The sequence below is a fragment of the Echinops telfairi genome, unplaced genomic scaffold, assembly GCF_000313985.2.
Source record: "Echinops telfairi isolate 266 unplaced genomic scaffold, ASM31398v2 ScPeMD7_9;HRSCAF=40, whole genome shotgun sequence".
Lineage (NCBI taxonomy): Eukaryota > Metazoa > Chordata > Mammalia > Afrosoricida > Tenrecidae > Echinops > Echinops telfairi.
In genome coordinates, this window is record NW_022103906.1 from 54,358,363 (window position 1) to 54,379,768 (window position 21,406).

Here is a 21,406-nt window from a genome sequence, read left to right on the forward strand (position 1 = left end):
AGCAATTTGAAACTACCAGCCATTCCTCGGAAGATAAGATGTTTCATAGATGTAAGATACAAAAATAATAATCTATAACTTATCAATGATTTGTGAGGGAGGGTGGGCAGGGGAGGGAGGGAGCAGATATCACGGGCTCAAGTGGGAAGAGAATGCTTTGAAAATGATGATGGCGGTATGTGTGCAAATGTGCTTGACACACTGGATGAATGTATGGATTGTGATGAGATGTAAGAGCCCCCAATAAAAGGGGGAAAAAAAGATAAGGTGTTTTACTCCTGTGAAAAGTTTCAGTGTCAGAAACACAGAAGGGCAGGAAACGCACCTGTCCTATAGGGTCTGTGGGAGTCAGAGTGCATGGGAGGGCATGGAGTTTGTTTCCTCTTTTGTATATATAAAACGTGGATCTTGTAGGGCAACCAAATGTGTGCCATGACAGGTGGAATTTATTATCAACTTTCACAGTCCTTATTTCCATTCTAAAACAGCTTATGGAGTAGGTACTATAAAGCACCTTAAACAGCACCGGTTGACGGTGCTAACTATCTATATTGGGTAAAATCTTCTCTCTGCTGACAATGGACAGAAAGCCCATTGCAATGAAGTGGATAGAATGGTCTAATAATGAAACATTGTTCAAATCTTTCAAAAGTACATTTTTTTCATTTCCTTGTGTGAACAAAGAGCACTGGCGGAACTGTGGGATAAGCTTTGGACAGCTAACCCCAAGACTCACTGCTCAAAGATCTTAAGTACCGAAACTAGTTCTACTCTATCTTTTGTAGGATTGCTCTGAGTAAGAATCAACGCTACGGCAGGGGGCGTTTGTGTGTGTGTGTTGCTGGGGTAAGGCATGTGTGGGTAGATAATACATACACGATTCTATCATGAGGCCAAAATAGAACCCAAATATTGCTTTGGGTTTGCACAGTGGCCTACAGCACCAACAACCCATGGCCACTGAATTGATTCTAACAGAACGAACGTTTCCCAGCCTGGAAATCCTTCTGGAAGCAGCCTGCCCTATCCTTCCTTCTTCTGCAGAGTGAGCAGTGGATTCTCATCGGAGATCTTTGGGTTAGCAGCCCAGGGCTTAATCACTTTATCTAAATCTATATTCACTCTTGGGCTGGAAATCAATTTCAATGCATAATTAGGCATCATCAAATATTTAGGTTGCCTCCTTAAGTGTTCTGTGAGAGATAATGCAGACTCTTTTCATCTATTTCTCCAGAAGAAAACCTTTGAAGAACTGGAGGGTGTTTTTATACTCAGTCTCCAATGAAGGGTGTAAGACACGCACTGGAAACATGCTTCTAATGAGCGATCTGGGAAATAGAAAGGCGCCGCAAAAAAATGTTCCTGTTAGCTCAGAGGCTTGTCCAGAGTCCTGCCGTCAAATGCTCCCCAGGTTCAACCAGCTAATGGAAAGTAAATAGAATAAGCTTTGCGGAGGACTGTAGGAAGTAGGAAGGAGCCCGGGCGAGCCTAGTGAGCCGCTCTAGAGTCAAAAACCACCAATGGCTTTGCAGGAAAAAGAGGAGACTTTCTCTGCTGCTAAGGAATTACAGTCTAGGAAACCCACAGGGGCAGAGTTCCGCTGCCCTGTCCAGTCGCTAGGAGCTGGAATGGACTGCATGGCAATGAGATCACATGGGGAGATCACATGACTTGCCAAAGAACCCTAATGGTTCTCATGCATAATGAAATATATATATATATGTGTGTGTGTGTGTGTGTGTGTGTCTCCAGAAATCTCTATCCTTAACTTTCCTAATTTTTAAATTATTTTTTTCAATGGCCCAAAATGCACGCACGCACATTTGTTTATCAATAGGAGTCTGTGGACCGCAAGGTGTGGGACGAAGGCTCAAGGAAGGAGTGAAAGTTAGGAAATACACATAGAGCTAGGCCGAGGACGTCCTAGTATAAAAGTAAAGACAAGGCCACTCGGCAGTAAACAGAATTTTCAACCATTACTTAAAAGCCCAACTTTGCAATTGCATATGTTACTGGCTGCTATTTAGGCTTTAGAAAGTGATCATTGCCCTGGGCCAGAGACAAAATCCAAGAAAAGCTTAGCAAGGTTTTTGGGTTGTTTTTGGATTTTTTTTTTTAAGTGATAAACCATTTGAGAGGAAGAGGAGGACACATTGCGTGAACTACTTTATAATAGATTAGCTTTAAAAATTCTGGAGATTTTCTAGAGAAGCAAGGTGGTGATCCGTTCAGAAACAGGGTGAGCATTGACAGAAGTCAGGCCTATGGAAACATATGAAAAGAGGGGAAAAAAAAAAAACCTTGAAGGAAAAATGAATTCCAGTCGAAGGGAAGAATACGTAGGCCAGTAGCCTGAAAGATAGGAGGTCGAATTCAAAGAATTTAGGGTAGTTTTTAAAAGGAGAGAGAATTTCTATACCATAAGATTTTGTTCAAATTCAAAAATTTGCAAATCAGGAGGCACCAAAATGGACTTTCAAAATGGTGTGCCCAAGAAGCAATCTGCGCAGATATCTGTTACCAGAATAACGGAAGGAAAGAACCGAGGGGTGCATGGGATTTGTGGGCATTTAACTTGCTCTGTGGGACTCAGGTATCAAAAATTCCTATTGGCGAGGGTCAGCCTTTGCCACCATTTCTCAAATACCAGAGACCATTTCTACCATTTGGGATGGGCTATCTCAAGTGTGGCAGAACAAGTTATTTTGGTCAATTGGGTGGCCAGGTGCTCTAGAAGGCACAGAGACCAGAATAAACTATGCGTCCGATTCAGGCCTGTGTGTCAGCCATTTGAATTATGTCAAGTGCCTCAAAAGTGTAGCGTGTCCTCTCACAGTACATTACCTGTCTTAGGCATGAGTTCTAAAAGCCAAAATCTTGAACTCCAGTTGCTGAGGGCAAAAAATTAGGCTTGACTGATGATAAAAATATATTTCCACCGGAGAAAGTAATTTTATTCTGATGGTTTGGGTCAGTCAGAAGGTTTGCATCCACTGTTTCAACACATCCAAAGCAGATTTATTTTTCTCCTTTTCCCTTTTGGGTTAATCTGGCAACTCTAAGAAGCAGACACCAGACAGGATTAAACTTGCAAGGGTTTTATGACATGAAATGCTGCTGTGAGCATGGCTGTGTTGATAAATGTTTAATAATCAGGTCTCTGAGAGGGGAAAATCTGGTTTGCAACATTTGCCAATTGTTTGCCGTATCCGCTCCACCAGAGCTGATTTCAAGCTATCAGTGTGATGTCAGATGAACACAGAGGCGGGATGCAGGCAATCTGCTCTCTCCAGCTGGTCCCAACACTGGTGTGAGGAAAATGGGGAAGGAGCTGGGAAAGGCAGGAAAAGTCCTCAGACTGTGATGTAAATATGACCCCAAGAGAAGAGGAGCAGGAGACCACCTCAATTGGAAGCCTTCTGGAATGCTTTGTCAAAGCTGTCCGAGGCTGTCAGAGACCCCAGCCAAGAGGAGACATCCGAGGGGCCTGTTCCTCCCGGGAAAAGGCCGCACTAGTGCATTTGTATACTTCGTCACTGAGAGATGCTGTGGGAAATAGGGTCATGCACTCATGCGCTGAGGGCTTTGGAACTTTGGTCACCTGCACTCCTTGTATTTAAGGTCACAGGCCTGCCACACTTTCCCACTTCTTTCTCCTGTTGAATTTTCCATTCTGAATTCTCTGACCATTAGGCGAAAGAATGCGATAAAGTCCATCACAGGCATGAGAAGAACAGGTAGTCCCCCAAGTAAGCAAAAGGCTCTGTTTAAAATGAGATTCAAAATGCACAAATAAAATGCAACCAAGATAATGGTAGTAAATAAGCCAAATGCTGACAAAAAACAAATTCAGGGAAAGGGAATTTTGTAATACATCACATGAAAATAAAGTCACATACATGACTTCAACCTACGTTTCAATTTGAGATGATAAGGCCCAGTATAAACAATTACAGCAGGGGTGTCAAACTGACAGCCCCTGAGGTAATCTTTGGTGGCCCACGATAAAATAAATGAAATAGAAATGAATAAAATGAAAATAGAAAAGGTTGTTATGAAGAAAATAGTGCTTACGGGAGACCGAGGCAATACTGTCCACACAATTCCCTCATTAATCCTTTAGCCACTGAAAACGAGTCTACACGTGGCCCAGGGCCTTTCCTGGGGTCTTGTGGATGTGCATAAACGCACTGACTCCATTCCAGCGATGCTTGAAAGCAATACATCTGCCACTCTCAGTGTCACATCGTGTAAACAGATCCCAATACCGAGAAGGTTAAAAAGAGCACTCTGGGTTGTGCTGTTATGAATCATACCGAGTGGCAGTGCTAGTGAACATTTTTAGAGGGAAGCCATTATGATTGTGTATCACGTTTGTCAGCTGTCCAACATTTTGTGTTTTTCGTTAGTTACTTTGTTATGTTTTCCAGTCACAACATAAGAGTTAAGTGAAAACTAGTAGGAGGAAAGCACAGGCAAGTTTCCAGTAAAAAAGAATAATTTGTTTTATAAATACATTAAATAAAATAAGTGTTTAAATAAAAGCAATTATAAAGTATTTTAATTATCCTATCCATATGCCTGAATCCTCACTTCAAAATATAAATTTAACAAAATTTGTAAATGTGAATCTTACCTGTTCCACCAAATGGCCTGTTTTATTTGAGTTTGACACCCCTGCACTACAGGATAGGATAAACTAAAGATTGGTGGTTCAAACCTGCCCAAAGCGCCAAGGAAGGGCTGAAAATCAACCCCCAGATTGTCATCCAGAAAGCCCTGGAGAGAGCTTTTTGTTTTAATCTGTAGCGCAAGGATCAGTATGAGTCTTTTTTTTTTAAGCTGGATATATCAAATTCATGAAACATTTAATCAAAGGAATACATATGCCTAGACTTTTTAAAAAGCAAATGCATTTCATGCATTCAGTAACCCCATGAGGTGGATATTAGTTCCAATCCTGTATTACTGATGAGAGAACTGAGACACAAGGATGTACAGAACTTGTCCAGGGTTGTACAGTTAGTAAGAGGTGGAGCTAAGACTTGAACCTGGGGGCATGTCTTTATTACCTTCATATGTAATCTCATTTCCTTACTCCAGATCTGCATGTGCCATGATACTAGGAAACAAGTTCCTTTGCTGGACGCCCTAAGTGCCCAAACCTAATTTCGCAGTCTTGAATACTTTTCATAAAGAGAACTCTCTTCATCTGCATTAGTTTCAGCCTTCATAAAACACATTAACACCCCATTGATTGCCAATAAGAAAGTTATAACAGAACATCGCCAGCAACTATGAATGACTGACCCCCACCCCGGATAAATAAATATAACTCCCCAAACTTTTCATGCCATGGTTCATAACTTTCTTTTAAGAAGGCAGACTGGAGTAAAAAGGAGAACAAGTTTCACAGCTGGAAGTGGCCACCCGCTTGTTCCCATTGCTGAAGGATCAATGTCTCAGCACACCTCTAATCTGCTTCAGTACCACTGACTGAGGTGTGGTGCAGGCAGAAGGCTGCCTGAACCCATTCCTTTGTGGACAGAATTCCAGATGCTAGCTGAGCTAATAATACTGAGCCAAAGCTCATGCACATCCGAGGGGCCCAGAGCAAGAACAAGAATTTGACAAGACTGGAGGAATAACAATGAGATGAGCGCTTTAAAATTGCTTCTATTCATTTTTTACAATTGAGCTGATTTCTTCTGAAGTTGTGTAATGGGATGCTCTTAAGTATAAAAGTCACATAACTTCAGTGAAAGTGAAGAAATTTTCCTATAGAGATTTTGTTTTCCTTCTACTCACTTTTATGGGAATACTTTTCATCCTGAAATAGTAATATCTAACTGGGAACTATTTCTCAGAGTTTCCCATGTTTCAGATCGGTACATGGTCCTCTTTATGAAGAATTCTAAAACGTAGTCGCTAAGAGAAATGTAGCCCAAACCGAGCCCAGACGTCCAGTCTCCTCCACATTTACTGTAGCCCTTTAGGGCAGAGTAGAATTGTTCCCTGGGGATTGCAAAGCCAATCACTTTCATGGGAGCAGAAAGCCTCATCTTTCACCCAGGGAGTGGTTGGTGGGCTCAAACTGCTGATCTTGTAGTTACCAGCCCAACAAACAATGAGCTACACTAAAAAATTCATATGTGCCATGCATGACATGTTTTTACAGGTTCTTATATAATTGGCATACTAAATATTTTGTATTTCTGAAGACCACAATTTTGAGAGTTCAAATGGGTCATTTGTGGTGAAGTAATCAGGACTATGTGTTTTCAAAGCCCAAGCACTTCCTTTCCAGCCATTTTCTCCCAGAGTAAGACGTAAGACTTCCCTCTTTTGTTTTAGTAAATGAGGTGCTTATGGCAAGATCATCTCTCTCTCTCTTTCTCTCTCTCTCTCTTTCTCTCTCTCTCTCTCTCTCTCTCTCTCTCACACACACACACACACACACACACACACTTGCTCTTGAGTCAACTCAGACTCATGGTGACCCCATGGGTAGCCAAGTAGAACTGTTTGCCATAAAGTTTTCACCAGCTGATTTTTTTTGGAGGTAGATTGCCAGATCTTTCTTCTGCTGCATGTCTGGGTGGACTCAATACTCAGGTTAACTAATTAATTGTACCACCCAGGGACTATAGAACAAGTGATGGGCACATGGGCTTTATCATCCTAAAGCACTTTTTTCTGTTTAAAATTTTCTGAAATAAAAGTTAACAAAATAAAAACATTATCCCAACCCCCAAACCACAGCCATCAAGTCAGGTCCAACTCATAAGGACTCTCTACAAAGTTTCACACATGGTAAATGTTTATGGGAGCAGACAGTCTCTTCTCCAGGGCTGGTAGGTTTGAACTGCTGACCTTGTGGCCAGCAGTCCAAAGCTTACAGGACACCACCACCCAGCGTTCCTAATAAAGTTCATGTTGATGTTGTTAGGTACCATGTGTGCAACAGAAGGAAACACTGCCCAGTGCTGTGTCCTCCTCACCATTGCTCTGGCAGGGAAAAAGTATTCTTTCACTTGTACCCAAAATGAAGTGCTTGCCCCTTTCCAAAGAGCTGCAGTGAAACGTGCAACATAAAAAAGGGGATGTGTGCAACCTATAGGCCGATGCCCACAGATGCAGATCATTTTCCTGCCTGCAAGAACCAGGCAAGGGAATAATTCGGGCCCCACCCAAAGGTTTATGTCCACGAGTGTTCATCACAGTGTCATCTATAATAGCTATGTGCCAGGAACAATCTAAATGTCTCACAGGAGGAAAATGATTAAACAAATTACAGACATTCATATCATGAAATATTATTCCTATTAGAAACCATATTTTTCATGATGATAAATTCAATACATGATCCTCTATTCTTCTTGGGTGCTGTAAGAATACAAAAAGGTAACTATAAAGAACAGTGCTAGGACAACTGGGAATTGTTTAATATAGACTGCTTGGTAGGTGTTATTATTGCATCATTGTAGTGACTGTAAATGTTAGGGTCTAATAAATGTAAATTAACAAAATGTCTACAGTCTTACAAAATGTATACTTGCATATTCCAGGATTTAAAAAATCACATTCTCAAGAAACATTTAATGATATGGAGGACATTCACAAGGCAATATGAATATTAATTTTAATTTAAATATATCTATATAGAAAAGACAAACACTTGGAACATACCCACCAAAATCTAAACATCGGTTATCTGTGTAGTAAGATTAGATGAGGTGTTTCTTTTCTCCTCTTCACCTTTGATCAGTCTTCCTTTTTTCTCCGAGGGTGTGTCTATCATTTTGCTCTGTTTCTCCCAAGTGAACAACAGGGAGGAATCGGAAACGTGGAAGGCTCCCATGGGCACATTCTGCAGTTACACTGGAGTGAGAAAGCCTTGATAAAATCGAGCTAAGAAAAGACTTATACTCTCTGAATAGAAAAGAACGGAGTTCTGTTATTGGAGAGGCTGTATCGGAATAGTGGATAAAAATCTCATCTGAAGACTCACTAGAGTTTCATTGGCAAGTTAACTTTCAGTGCAATATATGGATAGCATTTTTTAAGGCACTCTACAGAAAAAAAGAAAATGTTTTAAATAAACCATCAAACGGCTTTGCCATGTGGAAGGTCTTTCATGATGTCCTCTAACTCAGCACTGAGAGGGAAGGAGCAGTGGCCGTGGTGTTCAATTCTATTTTAGGAGTGTCCACTAGCCATGAAACATCTTGTGCTTTACTCCCTCCTGGAGAAATGGGGAGGGCAATCTTTGAGAAAGTAAGGAATGAAGGCAATAGCATGGGGGAGGGTGGAAGGTTCCCTGTGGGACACCAGTCATATTCAAGGAAATGTCTGGGTCAAGCTTTGGAAGGTCAAGGGCCATGAACTGTAAAGGGGATGTGTTTGCCAAACAAAGGCATACACTTCTATGTTTGTAACTCGGTCACTTTTTCCTCAACTCCCCCCAACTGTACCTGGTTTGGAGTTAATAGCTAGCAAATTTAAAAGATGGTTTTCCTTTTTTTTTTAATTTTAGAACATTTCCTTTATTCTTGTACTCATAATTATTAGCTCCCCACTCCCCTTCCCCCCCCCAAAAAACGGCCATAATCCAAAGAAACTATTAATCCAATTACTGTCTCAATAGATTTATCTATCCTGCATTTCATATTTTTTTAAAAGCAAGAAACACAAACAACAATAACAAAATAAAAACCTCAATTTAAAAGAAAGCAAAAATAATAAAACAAGAACAAATTTAAAATGAGTCAAAAGGGAGAATCTATAATAAGGTGTTACATTTTAACCTAACTACATCTACATTACTCCACTTTGAAATGCACTCTATTGGCTATTCACATCCCTGGTCAATAGTTAGAGGGGATTCACCAGAGGCTTAATCCAAGTGGAGACCCTGAAAATGGATTTTTAAAAATCATTTTATTGGGGGCTTATACAACTCTTATCACAATCCATACATCCATCTATTGTGTCAAGCACATTTGTTGCCATCATCGTTCTCAGAACATTTGCTTTCTAATTGAGCCCTTGTATCAGCTCCGCTTTTTTTTTTTTAATAAATAAAAGATGGTTTTCCTGCAGCTTCTTTTAGGGTTGTTTATGGGCACTCTGGAGAGTAAAGGTAATAAAGATTTAATCTCCCACACAGACAGTAGCAGGCTTAGGGTGGACAAGGACACAGCAGAAGATCCCACTCAGGAGAACTTCACCAGAGGGGAGGAAGAAACAGGGCTGGTTTCCGTGGTCACATCAATGCCCCTGGGACAAAGAAGAGAGCTAGCATCTGAATTACACTATAAATAAATGCAATGAATAGTAAATTAAAATGTACTTCTTTTATGTCCATTTGCCCCAAACCTAAAAGAAATTCTTTTTAATAATTGAAGGAAATACATTTTACATGGAGTTTGATATTAATGATTTGGTTGTGGCTTAACTTTTTGAGGTGAGAAATAAGAAAATAAAGTATATCTAACAAGATATAAATGAGAAACAAAACATTCATCTAAAGAGGAACTTTGTTTCTTTTAGTCGGCGATTTTCTGATTCTAATTGAATGTGATGCTGAGGTGAAAACACAAATGGTCAGTATAACGAACTAGTCTTCTGACCTTGCATGCTGATTAGCTGGGTAGATTGCCAGTTTCTCTGTTTCTGATATTCTCCACCTTATAGACAAAATCGGTGATAAACTGTGGCGACCACATCTTATTGGTTTACTTGTTTGCCCGATGGCACATATTTATCTGGCTGGCACAAGAAAGTGAAATGCTTTCTTTGATTAAAAACTCTAAACAGTTCGATCCCAGCTGACATGAGGAGTCCTTCCCCAAAGTGCCCTTCAAGATACAGACTTAGGGAGGATGGTGAAGGTTCATTGGCATCAGTCAGGGAGGGGATGTTCACTACTAAGTGGCTGCCATGTGAAGTTATGACAAGGTCCCCGGACAGGTAGACATCCCTAACAGAGAGAGAGATGAGGAATACTAATGGGAAAGTCAAGCCAGGAGACGGGAGAGGGAACACAGTGCAGGACTGTGGGTAGGAGAAGTGGGAGAACCAACCTCCAAATGAGGGGGGATGGGTGTATGACAAAATACTTTTAAAGAAAATAGAGGAAAGAAGTAGGAGGCAAAAGCTATTTATAGAAGTATAGCTATAGGCATGTATATATGTAAATATATTGATTTATAATGAAAGGGAGAGAGGCCAATGTACATATATTTATATGTTAAGTATTAAGACAGAAGATGGACTTTGGACCTCTACTCAAGGCCTCCCTAAATACAAAGACACTTTGTTCTAATAACTTGGCACTCTTTGATACTCACCTTCCTGACACAATCACTGAAGTCAAAATGGGGGCATAAGCAAATGTGGTGAAGAAAGCAGATGTTGCCCAGCTATCAAAAGATATTGCCTCTTGGGTCTTAAAGGCTTGGAGTTAAACAAGCAGCCATCTAGAAGGGAAGCAAATAAGCCCACATGGAAGAAGCACACCAGCCTGTGTGATCATGAGGTGACAACGGGATCAGGTATCAGGTATCAAAAGATCCCAAACAAACAATTCTGTCAATGTGAATGAGGAGGGTTGGAGTGAACACCCAAAGCCCATCTGTAGACAGTTGGACATCCCCCCACAGAAGGGTGACAAGGAAAGGACGATTCAACCAGGGTGCCGTAGAGCACTGACAAAACACACATCATCCTTCTAGTTCCTGAATGCTTCCTCCACCCCACTACCATGACCCAGTTCTACCTTACAAGTCCTGCAAAACCAGAGTACACACAGTGGTACAGATAATAGCTCTCGACACCTGGAATTCAGGACAGATAAAACCCTCAGGATCAGTAGTGGAAGCAGTGATATTGGGGGGAAGGGGGAGAAAGGGGAAACCCATCACAAAGTTGGATATATAAATTGGAATCCAAGATTGGAATCCATTGCAAGGTGGGATGAATAACAGAAATGTGGGTGAAGAGAGACAACTGACAGTATAAGACATGAAAGAACAACAATATCATATAATTATATATTTAATTGATCAAGGTTTCATGAGGAAGGGAGAGAGCGGAAGAAAGCAGAGCTGATACCAAGGGCTCAAATAGAAAGAAAATGTTTTGGAAAAGTTAATGCTAACATATGCACAAGTGTGCTTAATACAATTGAATGCTGGATTGTTATAAGATTTGTGAGGCCCCCCAATAAAATGTATAATAAAAAAAATACTTTTAAGGATCTTAAGGGGGAAGGTATCCCTGGTTATATACACTGAATAAGCCACATTGGCCCAAGTTTCTGGGCACATCCAGGAGATGTGGGCCAAGTGCCATAACACTAAATCCTGGATCTTCAACCTGCGCATCTTCGATGTTCCACAGGCTGCACCACTGAGATCCAAAGCAGAAACTCCACTAGAGTAACTGGACTCTACCTCAAACATACTTGTAACCTGAGGACTTAAGATTGAAAATGCATGCTGTTTGAAGCAGAAGATAACTGTACCAAGATTACTGAACTGTTGGTAGGCAGATAATCATTGACTTACTATATCAATGCCCTGTATGCTGTATTGAAATATTGACAAACCAGTGACTAATATTTTCAGTGATTATTATTGTAAATTTTTCCCTGATAACCAACCCCATTGTTTGTGTAAAGAGTGTCCAGCCAGGAAAGGACTGATTCAATTCGGGTATTGGAATATATAGAGTTAAGCTACATTGGCCCAATATCCCTCACTCAATGTACTTTAAAAAATTAGTACCAGGGGGTAATCAATGACAATATTCATGTGAGATCTTTATGCCAAAGGGAGATGATCCATAAGACTCTTTACCAAATTAAGAAGAAGGTTAGTTTTGCTCTAAAGTGAGCCAAACACAGATAGAAAGACATAGATTTAAAAAAAAAGCATGGCTTTGGGGTTCACACTAAATCCTAGCTCCAATTTAAGAACAATTAGTTCTTACATCATAGCCCTGTTCAATACATACCCTCGGGAAGGGAACATGGAAGATATGGGTACAATAGCAAAGTGTGGTGAAGAAACTAGATGGTGCCCAGCTACTAGATAAATTAGCATCTGAGGTCTTAAAGGCTTGTTTCTAAACAAACAGCCATCTAAGTGAGATGACAACTAAGTCCACAGGGAAGAAGCACACCAACATCGGTCTCCAAAGGATTGTAAATCTTATAATCCAGTCGAAGGAGGGAAGAGCACCAGAGCCTAAAGTGTGAGAATTTGGTTTGCAGAAGAGTATGGATGACAGTGAGATCCCAAGATACATTTATAGGATCTACATAGGAAATAAACCTCTGGTGAGTCCCCTCTATCCACAAACGGAGAATGGGAAGAAAACTGGTTACCAGAGTGTGATGGGGAGATGACTGTAGAAGATGGAAGTGATGAACCTGACTTCAACAGTTGAAACCTTGTCAGTTGATCCCTTCTCTGATGTACACTGGGCCTCGCCTCATTTTCAACATTGTCTGTATTTTTGGCTTTTGCTTGCTCATATTGGGGTTTATCTCAAATGTATTTTGTCATCGGGGGTGACCTTCTTGATTTTTGCTATATGTTTTTTGTTTTTCAGTAGATGACACCCAGGATTGATGAACCTACAGAGACAGCAAGTAGAATAAGGGTTGGGGGTACAGTGGTATCAGGGTGGACTAAAAGGGAGCTGATGTCAAGGAGTTCAAGAAGGAAAAGAACGTATTGAAATTGATTGTGGTAGCAATTTTACAATACTGCTTGTGTGATTGAACTGAAGAACAATAAGAGATCTGTATTAGTTCCCAATAAAATGGTTTTAGGAAAGGAAAAATTATACACAAGAAACTCCAAACAATGTAGTCCCAGATCACTAAGATTGGGAGCCGTGAGGGTAAATCTCAGACACCTGATCTAAGATCGGCCAAAGGAAACTCCGTCCAGACAGCAGCAGCTCCTCACAAATTCTGAGATACTGAGCTAGGAACGAGGCTTCCTTTGACCTTCCACAAATTAAAAATCTTCAGCTCACAGTGCCTAGGAAAAGACTCTAGGTGTCGCGACATGAGGAGAAAGTGACTTTTCCGAGAAGACTAGCCAAGGTTCATCCTCAGAGGAGAAGCCATGGAGATCGGGATCGCCCAGCCTGCAGCACTCTACACATGCAATAAAGACTCATTCTTGTGGCACAATTATGGAATCGAATGAATAAATACACTTGAAAAAATGACATGTATTTATAAAACTGGCCTAAGACCGTGGGATCCAGGCAAATGGGGCCATAGTCCTATCTCTGTCTTTTAAGTGACTAGCACGTGTATGAGGCAGTATAGACAATGAATGTAGTTAAAGGCACAACAGACGACCAGCTTTCTCGTCATTGGTGTCGGCTGGTGTGGATTTGACAGTTCGCTGTGGGCTCGAGTTAATGGAAACTCTTTGGGTGGGGATCCAGGGTGTGTTCTGTTGACTCATCTGATGTTAATACTGTCAACACATTAATCATTTTAATCAATAGTCATCTATTGGTCTTAGACGTCATCCTCCGAGCAGGCTCAGGACATTTCCCTCAGGCATGGCTATCCAGTGCACAGATGGTAAGAGGACCTGTGTTGGTCCCTTCATTTGGGAGGCAAGGTGAAAAGATCGGTCTGAGAGCTCCTTGGAAAGAGGCTGGCGGGAAGCTGTAGATGAGGGACTCGTCTGTCACATTGTAGAAAGCTATATGTCCAGATTCATAGTCTAAGAAAACACCAACCTTAAGCACAGGCTCCCTGACATGTTGACCTTTTAAAGGTGACGAGACCCAAAGACTATAATCATCTCCAATCTTTAAACCGATAAGTGAGAAGAGGTCACCAGGGGGCTTTGGGAGGTTCCCCTTTCTGCTCACTGAGTCCTTGCAGATGCCCACTTCCCACTCTGTCTTGTTTCCTACTTCCACCTCCCAATAGTGTCTCCCACAGATGAACATCTGAGCACCCAAAACAGTTGCAGATTGGTCAAATCTTTCTGGGTTGTCAGGTAACTGCTGTCTGAATCCTCCGTGTCTCACACTCTTCAGATCATCAGACAGGACAAGATAGGCATTGGCCGTGTCGGGATCCAGAGTGATATCCGCTACAAGAGAAGAAAAGAATGAATTCTCTTTGGGCATGTTCAGAGAGGGGGGGAAATATGTATATGTGCAATTTAAAGTCAATTCTCAAAAATATGATGTCTCAAAATGCTAAGAAGTCTCAAAAATAAAATGTCACACTTTTATTTATAGGCCAAATCAAAATGATCAATAACTATCTTTCCCAACCAAACCAAATTCTGTGCCATGAAGTTTGTTCTGCCTCACAGAGAGCCTATAGGTCGTGTTAGCACTGCGTCTATGAATTTCCAAGACTAATTCCTCACAGGAGTAGAAAGCCCCGTCTTTCTTTCCAAGGAGGGAATGGTGGCTTCAAACTGCTGACCTCACGGTTAGCAGCCCAACTCATAACCACTAATGCCTTTCTTTTCAGTTTCACTAAAACTTCCACAAAAGCAAAGGCAGTACTTATGATATTCATCACTATAAGCAAGCCCAGAGCCTTGTAGCAAAATGCCAGGCACATGGTAGGCACTTGTGTAATATCTGTTGAATCCAAAGCCCATTAAGTCTTTTTCTGAAGATCAGGTTGTCGATAAAAGTTGAGAATCATTGCTGATCTCTCTCGACCTTCATATTCTAAAGGGCCATTCTTTGGAATTTCTTTCTCTGCGATTTAAAAGTTCAGGTGAGCTTTCATCCTAACAAGAAAGATATGTGGGGGAGTGGGGGTGGCAGGGATGAAGACAAAATAGAACATCTATAGTGAGGAAGGATCAGAACTCCATGCTCAGCAAAGCAAAGCCACATCAAAACATCAGTCAAGTCTCTCTGCTTCCCTTTTCCCAAGCACAGAGATGGTCTGTGACCACAGGCTGCCAGTGTTTCATGCTGGCTCAGGGCATCTTACGTGAGAGCCTCTCAATCAGATGGCCAATATCTGATGCTCAAAGAAGTTGCCTGAAGGCTCATGTTGCATCCTTTGACGTTAAACTGAAGTTAACTCTGAAGCTCTCGAGAGGTTTGGCTAATCAGGCTGACTTACTGCTGAATTTCCTTAGCATCTCCCTCATTCCGGTGATGCGGCACAGACTCAGTTCCGTGGTGGTCGCCTCTGGGCACTGAAGCAAGAGTGACTCACTCCTACAAGAGGGGAGAGAACGTTCTTCTCTTTTTCTCTGGCACTTACCACACGACCTGCTCCAATTTGAACATCAATTTCCTTCTGCCCCAATATCATAGATATTCCTACCTCCATTCTACTAACCGATGCCATCAGGACCAGATCCTTATGTCTCACATGTACAACAGAAGATGGAAACTTACCTTTCCAGAGCGTCTTTCACTTCCTGAGGAAATAAAATAAGGAAAATAATTAGCATGTGTTGCTTTGATCACTAAGCGAAGACTGAATCCATTTTTGAGGACAGCCCTTCATAACAAAATTCATAGAATTCGCTCTCATGATTTTAGAACGCCTGTGGGGAGAGGGAACAAAATCAAGAGACAAACCCCGCGGGTCTTGTAGGGATGGTTCCTGGTAAACATACGATCTTTTTCCTAATGACTAGAGACTGTCGTGTCCTTTTCTTTTTCATGGCATCAGAGAATCTTATTGTTGAAAAGGAGCCAAATTATCCGTCTCGTTATCCAATGTGACCAGTGGCCCCAAGAGGAACAAAACAGAACTCACTGCCACTGAGTCAATTCGGACTCCTCCTTGGGACCTTACAGGATGGGGGAGAACTGCTTCTGCGGGAGTCCAAGACTCACTCTTTACAGACGGTGGGTTTAAACCACTGACCCTGCGGTTAAAGCGTAACCCACTATTTCACCAGAGCTCTTCATCAGAGAAAGCAAAGGAAAAGTGGCCCACGGAGGGCTGAAGGCAACCCTGGATAAGGCTGGAGGAGTCGGTTCAAATGTACTTAAATAGTAGCAAGCTTCGGAACCCTCTAAGAAACGGACCTGCGGCGGACATGGACTCCAATGGCTTAAGGGTGAGGTGGTCCTGAAAAACAGTAGCCTCGGCAGGCAGTATGGGACAGATGCTAAAAAAATATGGACTCAGAAAAAATATATATGGACTCAATGCACAGCTGGTGGTCTGAAATGTAAGCCCTCCACCTCGTTCACAATAAAATATTCATTTAAAAGGAGAAAGAGATATGGACTGGCTACACAAACTGCCTACATTTACTACTTGTGAGTTATGTGACTAGTGCATAACTGCCACAGGCCTCAATTGTTAACTATCTGGCAGGACTTAAGAGTAAGTCGCTTCTATTGTAACCAGCAAAGCTATGCATGCAGAAACTCTTGCCAAAGATGTTTGTGTTATTTTAGAGATGAATGTCAGGTCTTTGTGAAAATTAAATATAAGGTGCCTAGGAACAGTAAATACTCATTAATACATTTAGTAAAATATTTGACAGAGCTATGTTTACAGGAAGACTGGCACAAAGAAATTCGGACATCAACGTCGATGTTGTTTTATACTCTCTCCTCAAAGCTTTTTAGAATATCAGTTCTTTAGGAAAATTATATTTGAGAGAGAACGACTTTACTTTTCAGTTGGCGACTGAAAACCCTTATAGCTGATGGCACCTCCAAAACTATGCATTTTACCTTTTTTTCTCAACACTCATGAATTTCCCTCTCACCTCAAATGATTCCATATTTGAATTCTGATACTTGGACTCGAGCTGGCCAATCATTTTGCTTAAGCTCCTGATCTGCTGGGTCAGGTGGATCTCATTGTTCCTCAGCTTCTTCAAGTTCCCTCTTTCCTCCGTGTCTAAGAGCTGCAGTTGAAGCTGCTCCTCCTCTTTGAGAAACTGATGCATTTTCATGTATTCGGACACAACAACTTGTTTACAATTCTTTGTCTCTTCCTGTTATCACATACGCACGTACGTGCACATGCATATACAGAATTTAATACGTTAGTAACAGAAACACCCACATCTGTACATGTTTATTCCCTTTAAACCCCTAGAGTACAACAGAGACACTTGTAAATGTGATGCACACATTCAATTGATCATGTGAATTGATGTGTTGATATTTTAGAAAGTGTTTTTATAGTAGTTAAACAAACTTTGCTACTCTCACAAGGCTGTTATTCTTGTGAGAGAGACTATGATATGATAATGCTATGATAAAAATAAAACAGGGAAAAGATAAAGAATATGCCAGTATTGATTTGTTCAATATTTCAAAACATAAAATAGCACTAGAGTGTATACTATCAATAGAAATGTACAACACAAATACTCTCACTTAAGAGTTAGAAGTCTACTGGGAGAATCAGATCCACCTAAGTACACACACGAACAGAACAGATACGATGTAACATTCTAGCAGCTAGGCGATTCAAATTTGAAATGGACCAGGTGCTATCATTTTTTCATGTGCATTAACTCTATTTTGTCCTGGTCTTCAGTTATCTTCGATTTACTTTTGTTTTGTTGCTTTTGCTTCCCCTGCCCCCCAAAGCATTTGAAGTATTCCTTTTTTAATTGATTTTCATCCTATATGTTCATAACTTATATTTTTAAGTAATTATAATGAGAATCATCATATGCATAGCAAAGAGTTGTAGGGGTCCAGAGAGAAAGTTGGGGGGAAATCTCCCTAATGTAAGTTTGACGTGAGTTTTTTAATTTCCAAATGAACAAGGGAAGGATACTGCAGTAATGTATGGCTGATATTGGGAGAAATAAAGGGGAAAATATATATTATGGTGTCTTTAGTGCCCCTCACAGAGCCAAACAAACATATACTGACCTTACACAGCACCACTCTCTCCTTCTCGTGTGTTAAAATAGCCTGAGCTTCCTTTTTCCTTTTCCACAACATATTTAGGATCTCCTGGAGTTTTTCCTGCAATAAAAATAAATTCTTTGTGGCACGCGGGCCGAGCACCAGGTGAAGAAAAGTCTTAACAATCAGTAATAACAAGATGACAATAACTAGGCACGTTTGTGATCGGCACCCATGCCTGCCACCAGTAGACTAATAGCGGTTGTCAGAGACAATTCTGAGAAGTGAGGGCATCTGACTTCTATGGTAAGTTGTATAGTGAGCAGCCAGTCTTACTCTGTGGTACTCTTCAGCCTCGCTTGAGAGATGCCCTCTGCTAATTCCATGACTTTGGGTTGAGGAAGAATCCACACTCTGCCCATCCTCAGAGAACACCTTAGTGGCTGCCAGCATTCTCCCATAGCTGCCTTGCTCATCCTCATTCTGCATCACCTGAGACCTGAGTTGCTTGCCGATGCCAGCCAGCCTCCCCAAACGCTCATTGGGCTGGAAATGAGGGATTTCCAAGGTCCTCCAGCACTCAGGACACGATAAGGGGGTGTTGTGTTCCTCCCAGCTCCTGAGAAGACACACCAGACAGAAGCTATGCCCACACTCAGTGGTCACTGGGCTGGTGAAATAATCCAAGCAGATGAAACAGGTCAGTTCCTCTCTGAGATTTTCCATCAAATCTGCTGTAGACATTTTGTTAAGGAGGGACATCAGGGCATGGTCACCCCTCTGATGTGGGATTGATGAAGCCTCCTATGCACCTATTGTTTTGAGTAACAAGTAGATGATAAGTTTCTACGATGTTATTACTGGAAACTCTTATTCTCCCTGTGCCTAGTTTCACCAACTGACATATCCACCCAAACACAAAGCCAATTATGACTTAATGTAGAACTCCTGCACATTGGGCTCATCATCAGCTCCAAACTTTCCCTGAGAGTCTCTCTGTACAAGCCATGGACTGGATCTGGAAGATGCTTTCTCTTACAGATTTTAAGAGGTGGTTATTTTTATAAGAAGCACCATAATACCATTTCATCGCCTTGGTTCCGAGACAGCGGGCTGGGTAATTTGGGGCCAATGAGTAACAGAGGTTTGAATAACGATGATGGGAACTAGAAATGGTGCTGATGGGTGCCATCAAGTTGGTTCTGACTCATTAGCAACCTCGTGTACAACAGAAGGACACACTGCCCAGTCCTGCACTATCCTCACAACTGTTGTGTTTGAACCCATTGTTGTAACCTCTGTGTGAATCCATTTTATCAAGAGTCTGCTTTCTCACTGGTTTTATACAATGGCCACTGGGATTAGTCCAATTCTACAAATGCACTATGTCATTGGCAAGGCCTGCCTTCCTTTACTTGCCAGAAAGTAAGAATAACTTAAAATCTCTTTTCCAAAATCTAACTAGTCCCACTCTCACATTAAGTTTTTCATCCCATATTTCAATTCTCATCCTGTCATTCACTATCTTGGCAATGTGTCCTTGGCAACCTGTCCCCAGTGCCCAAGATAATCCCCTCATTTCTTTCTAACTGTTAACGATCCAAAGGATCAAGCATTCTTTTCCATTTTCCCACAGGATATAAGGTGATTTCTCCTCTTGAACTTTTGATAAAGATGCTTCCTGACCTGGAATGCTTCTTCCTCCACCTTTCTCCATGCTAACCAACACTCACCTTTCTGAAGTCAACGTTGCATTCAAAATGTTTTATTCATTTGTCCTATATATAGCATTTATGAGCTACTGGGATAAGAGTTTAAGTAAATGAAACAACCAGAGCAAAAGGGTATGCTAATTTAAATAGGAAGAGAGGTGGCATTGGGTAAGAATCATGAAAACTCTTAGTCAGATTGCTTCTAGGTTACCAGGGCATGACTTCAAAACACTCTTAAAATTCATGTTAAGTAAATTTCTTGAAAATAAAAAGGTTTCTACAATAACACAACTGCCACCACTAGAAAAAGGGTTTATAAATTGCCACCTCAATTCCGCATGCTATTCCTAACTAAAACTTAAAGGACTCTGTAACCAGAATCATTAGAATAAGTCTTGGAGCAGGGTGGTAGGACATCACAGAGCCTGGCTTCCAGTTTGGAATGGGGGGAGTAGTGGGTTCCAAATGTAAGTCATAATCATCAGGTTTTCCTTCAAGGTAGACCCTGTCTTTAACAGGCTGTTTGGTACTATACCCAAGTTGTATTCATATGTGACTAGAAGAAAGTGATGGTCCAATGTATCCATAATTAAATTAATAAGTAGAAGAATGGTATTCTCACCGAATTAGAGTCTTATTATATTTAGATAGGAGCCAAGAGATATGTTTTATAGATGCTGTGGCTGGGGGGTGGGGCAGTGGGCAGGGAATTAACATAAATTGAGTTGGTCCTTCAAATATTTACTATATAAATCTGCGTAGGACTAGGAAACTGTGTCTCCTGCCTCCCAGTGACTATCTTTTGCAAACACATCTTACTGCATCTTATGACTTATGAAGGGATGAAAATATCCAGTTAAAAGTGGATTATAGCACATGTGGTTAGGTTAAAATGTAATACCTTATCATTTGATCTCCCTTTTGACCTCTTTTAAAGTTCTACTATCTAATGTTTTTGTTTTGATTGAGGGTTTTCTGTTTTACTTTGCTAGTTTCTGTTGCTTTTTTGGTTTCATTTTGTTATATATTTTTTTCTGTTTACAAAATCCAGGATAGTTAAATCTATAGAGATAGTAACTGGATTAATGTTTGCCTAGAAGTATGCAGGGGAAGTTGGGAGAAAATGAGTACTAATACAATGAGTACTAAAAAGAGGAAAATGTTCTAAAATTGGTTGTGGTAATAATTGTACAACTCTTCTTGATATGATTGAACTATTGAATTGTATCCTATGAGAATTCTGTACCAATAAAACAATAAAAGAAAGAAAGAAAAATCAAGTTATTTCTCAGTAAATTAATTCTGCTCAAATACTTTTTGGAGGAAATTAATCAGCTGTTTGTGGACTGATGGTGTGGGAAGTAGCTGAATTAACTGGCCACCCTCAACTATTAAACCACACACAATTCATTTGTCTAAATACCTTGCTGACTATATTAGTTCATTGATAAAAATAAGATGATAGAAAGGAAGACTTACCTCCCCAACATAATCAACTATTGTCAAGCATGTCTTCTGAGACTGATTTTTATTCTGCGTGAGCCCATCTCACCCTGGATAAATGAAGGCAGTGGCACTAAGAAGCCTATGGTGATAACCATTACCCAGCTATAACTGAGATTGCAGCATTCAAGAAAAAGAAATCTTCATGGTAAAATAAGGAGGCAAGAGGTGGGGGGGTCTTATTTTTAAAATATTTTGCGATGGGTCGGCCCCAATCCCAACTAGGTGGACACCTGCCCCTCCCCACAGAAGAATTTATTTCAGAGGACAGCACTGAAGCTGCAGCTCAGGGAGAGGGACATGTCTGATCAGAGCACACGGGAGCAAAT

The 21,406-nt window shown here is 40.9% G+C and overlaps 1 protein-coding gene across 1 annotated transcript; it reads right to left on the reverse strand.

Moving 5' to 3' along the window:
* Positions 1 to 13,587: 13,587 nt before the first annotated feature.
* Positions 13,588 to 18,624, reverse strand: TRIML1 (tripartite motif family like 1). The gene is made up of 6 exons (XM_004696482.1): positions 18,199 to 18,624; positions 17,887 to 17,982; positions 16,761 to 16,991; positions 15,424 to 15,446; positions 15,143 to 15,240; positions 13,588 to 14,138 (listed from the first exon to the last, which is right to left on the reverse strand). Exons 1-6 carry the CDS (start codon positions 18,622 to 18,624, stop codon positions 13,588 to 13,590), a joined length of 1,425 nt encoding a protein of 474 aa, XP_004696539.1.
* Positions 18,625 to 21,406: the final 2,782 nt, after the last annotated feature.

Excerpts from the sequence above, each read along its gene's own strand:
- TRIML1 (XM_004696482.1), bottom strand. The coding sequence starts at position 18,624 with ATGTCCCTCCTTAACAAAATGTCTACAGCAGATTTGATGGAAAATCTC. Across the intron at positions 17,983-18,198 it reads AGGCTGAAGAGTACCACAGA|GAAAAACTCCAGGAGATCCT; the intron begins GTAAGACTGGCT and ends TTTTTATTGCAG. Across the intron at positions 15,241-15,423 it reads GTGAAAGACGCTCTGGAAAG|GAGTGAGTCACTCTTGCTTC; the intron begins GTAAGTTTCCAT and ends CCCCTCTTGTAG.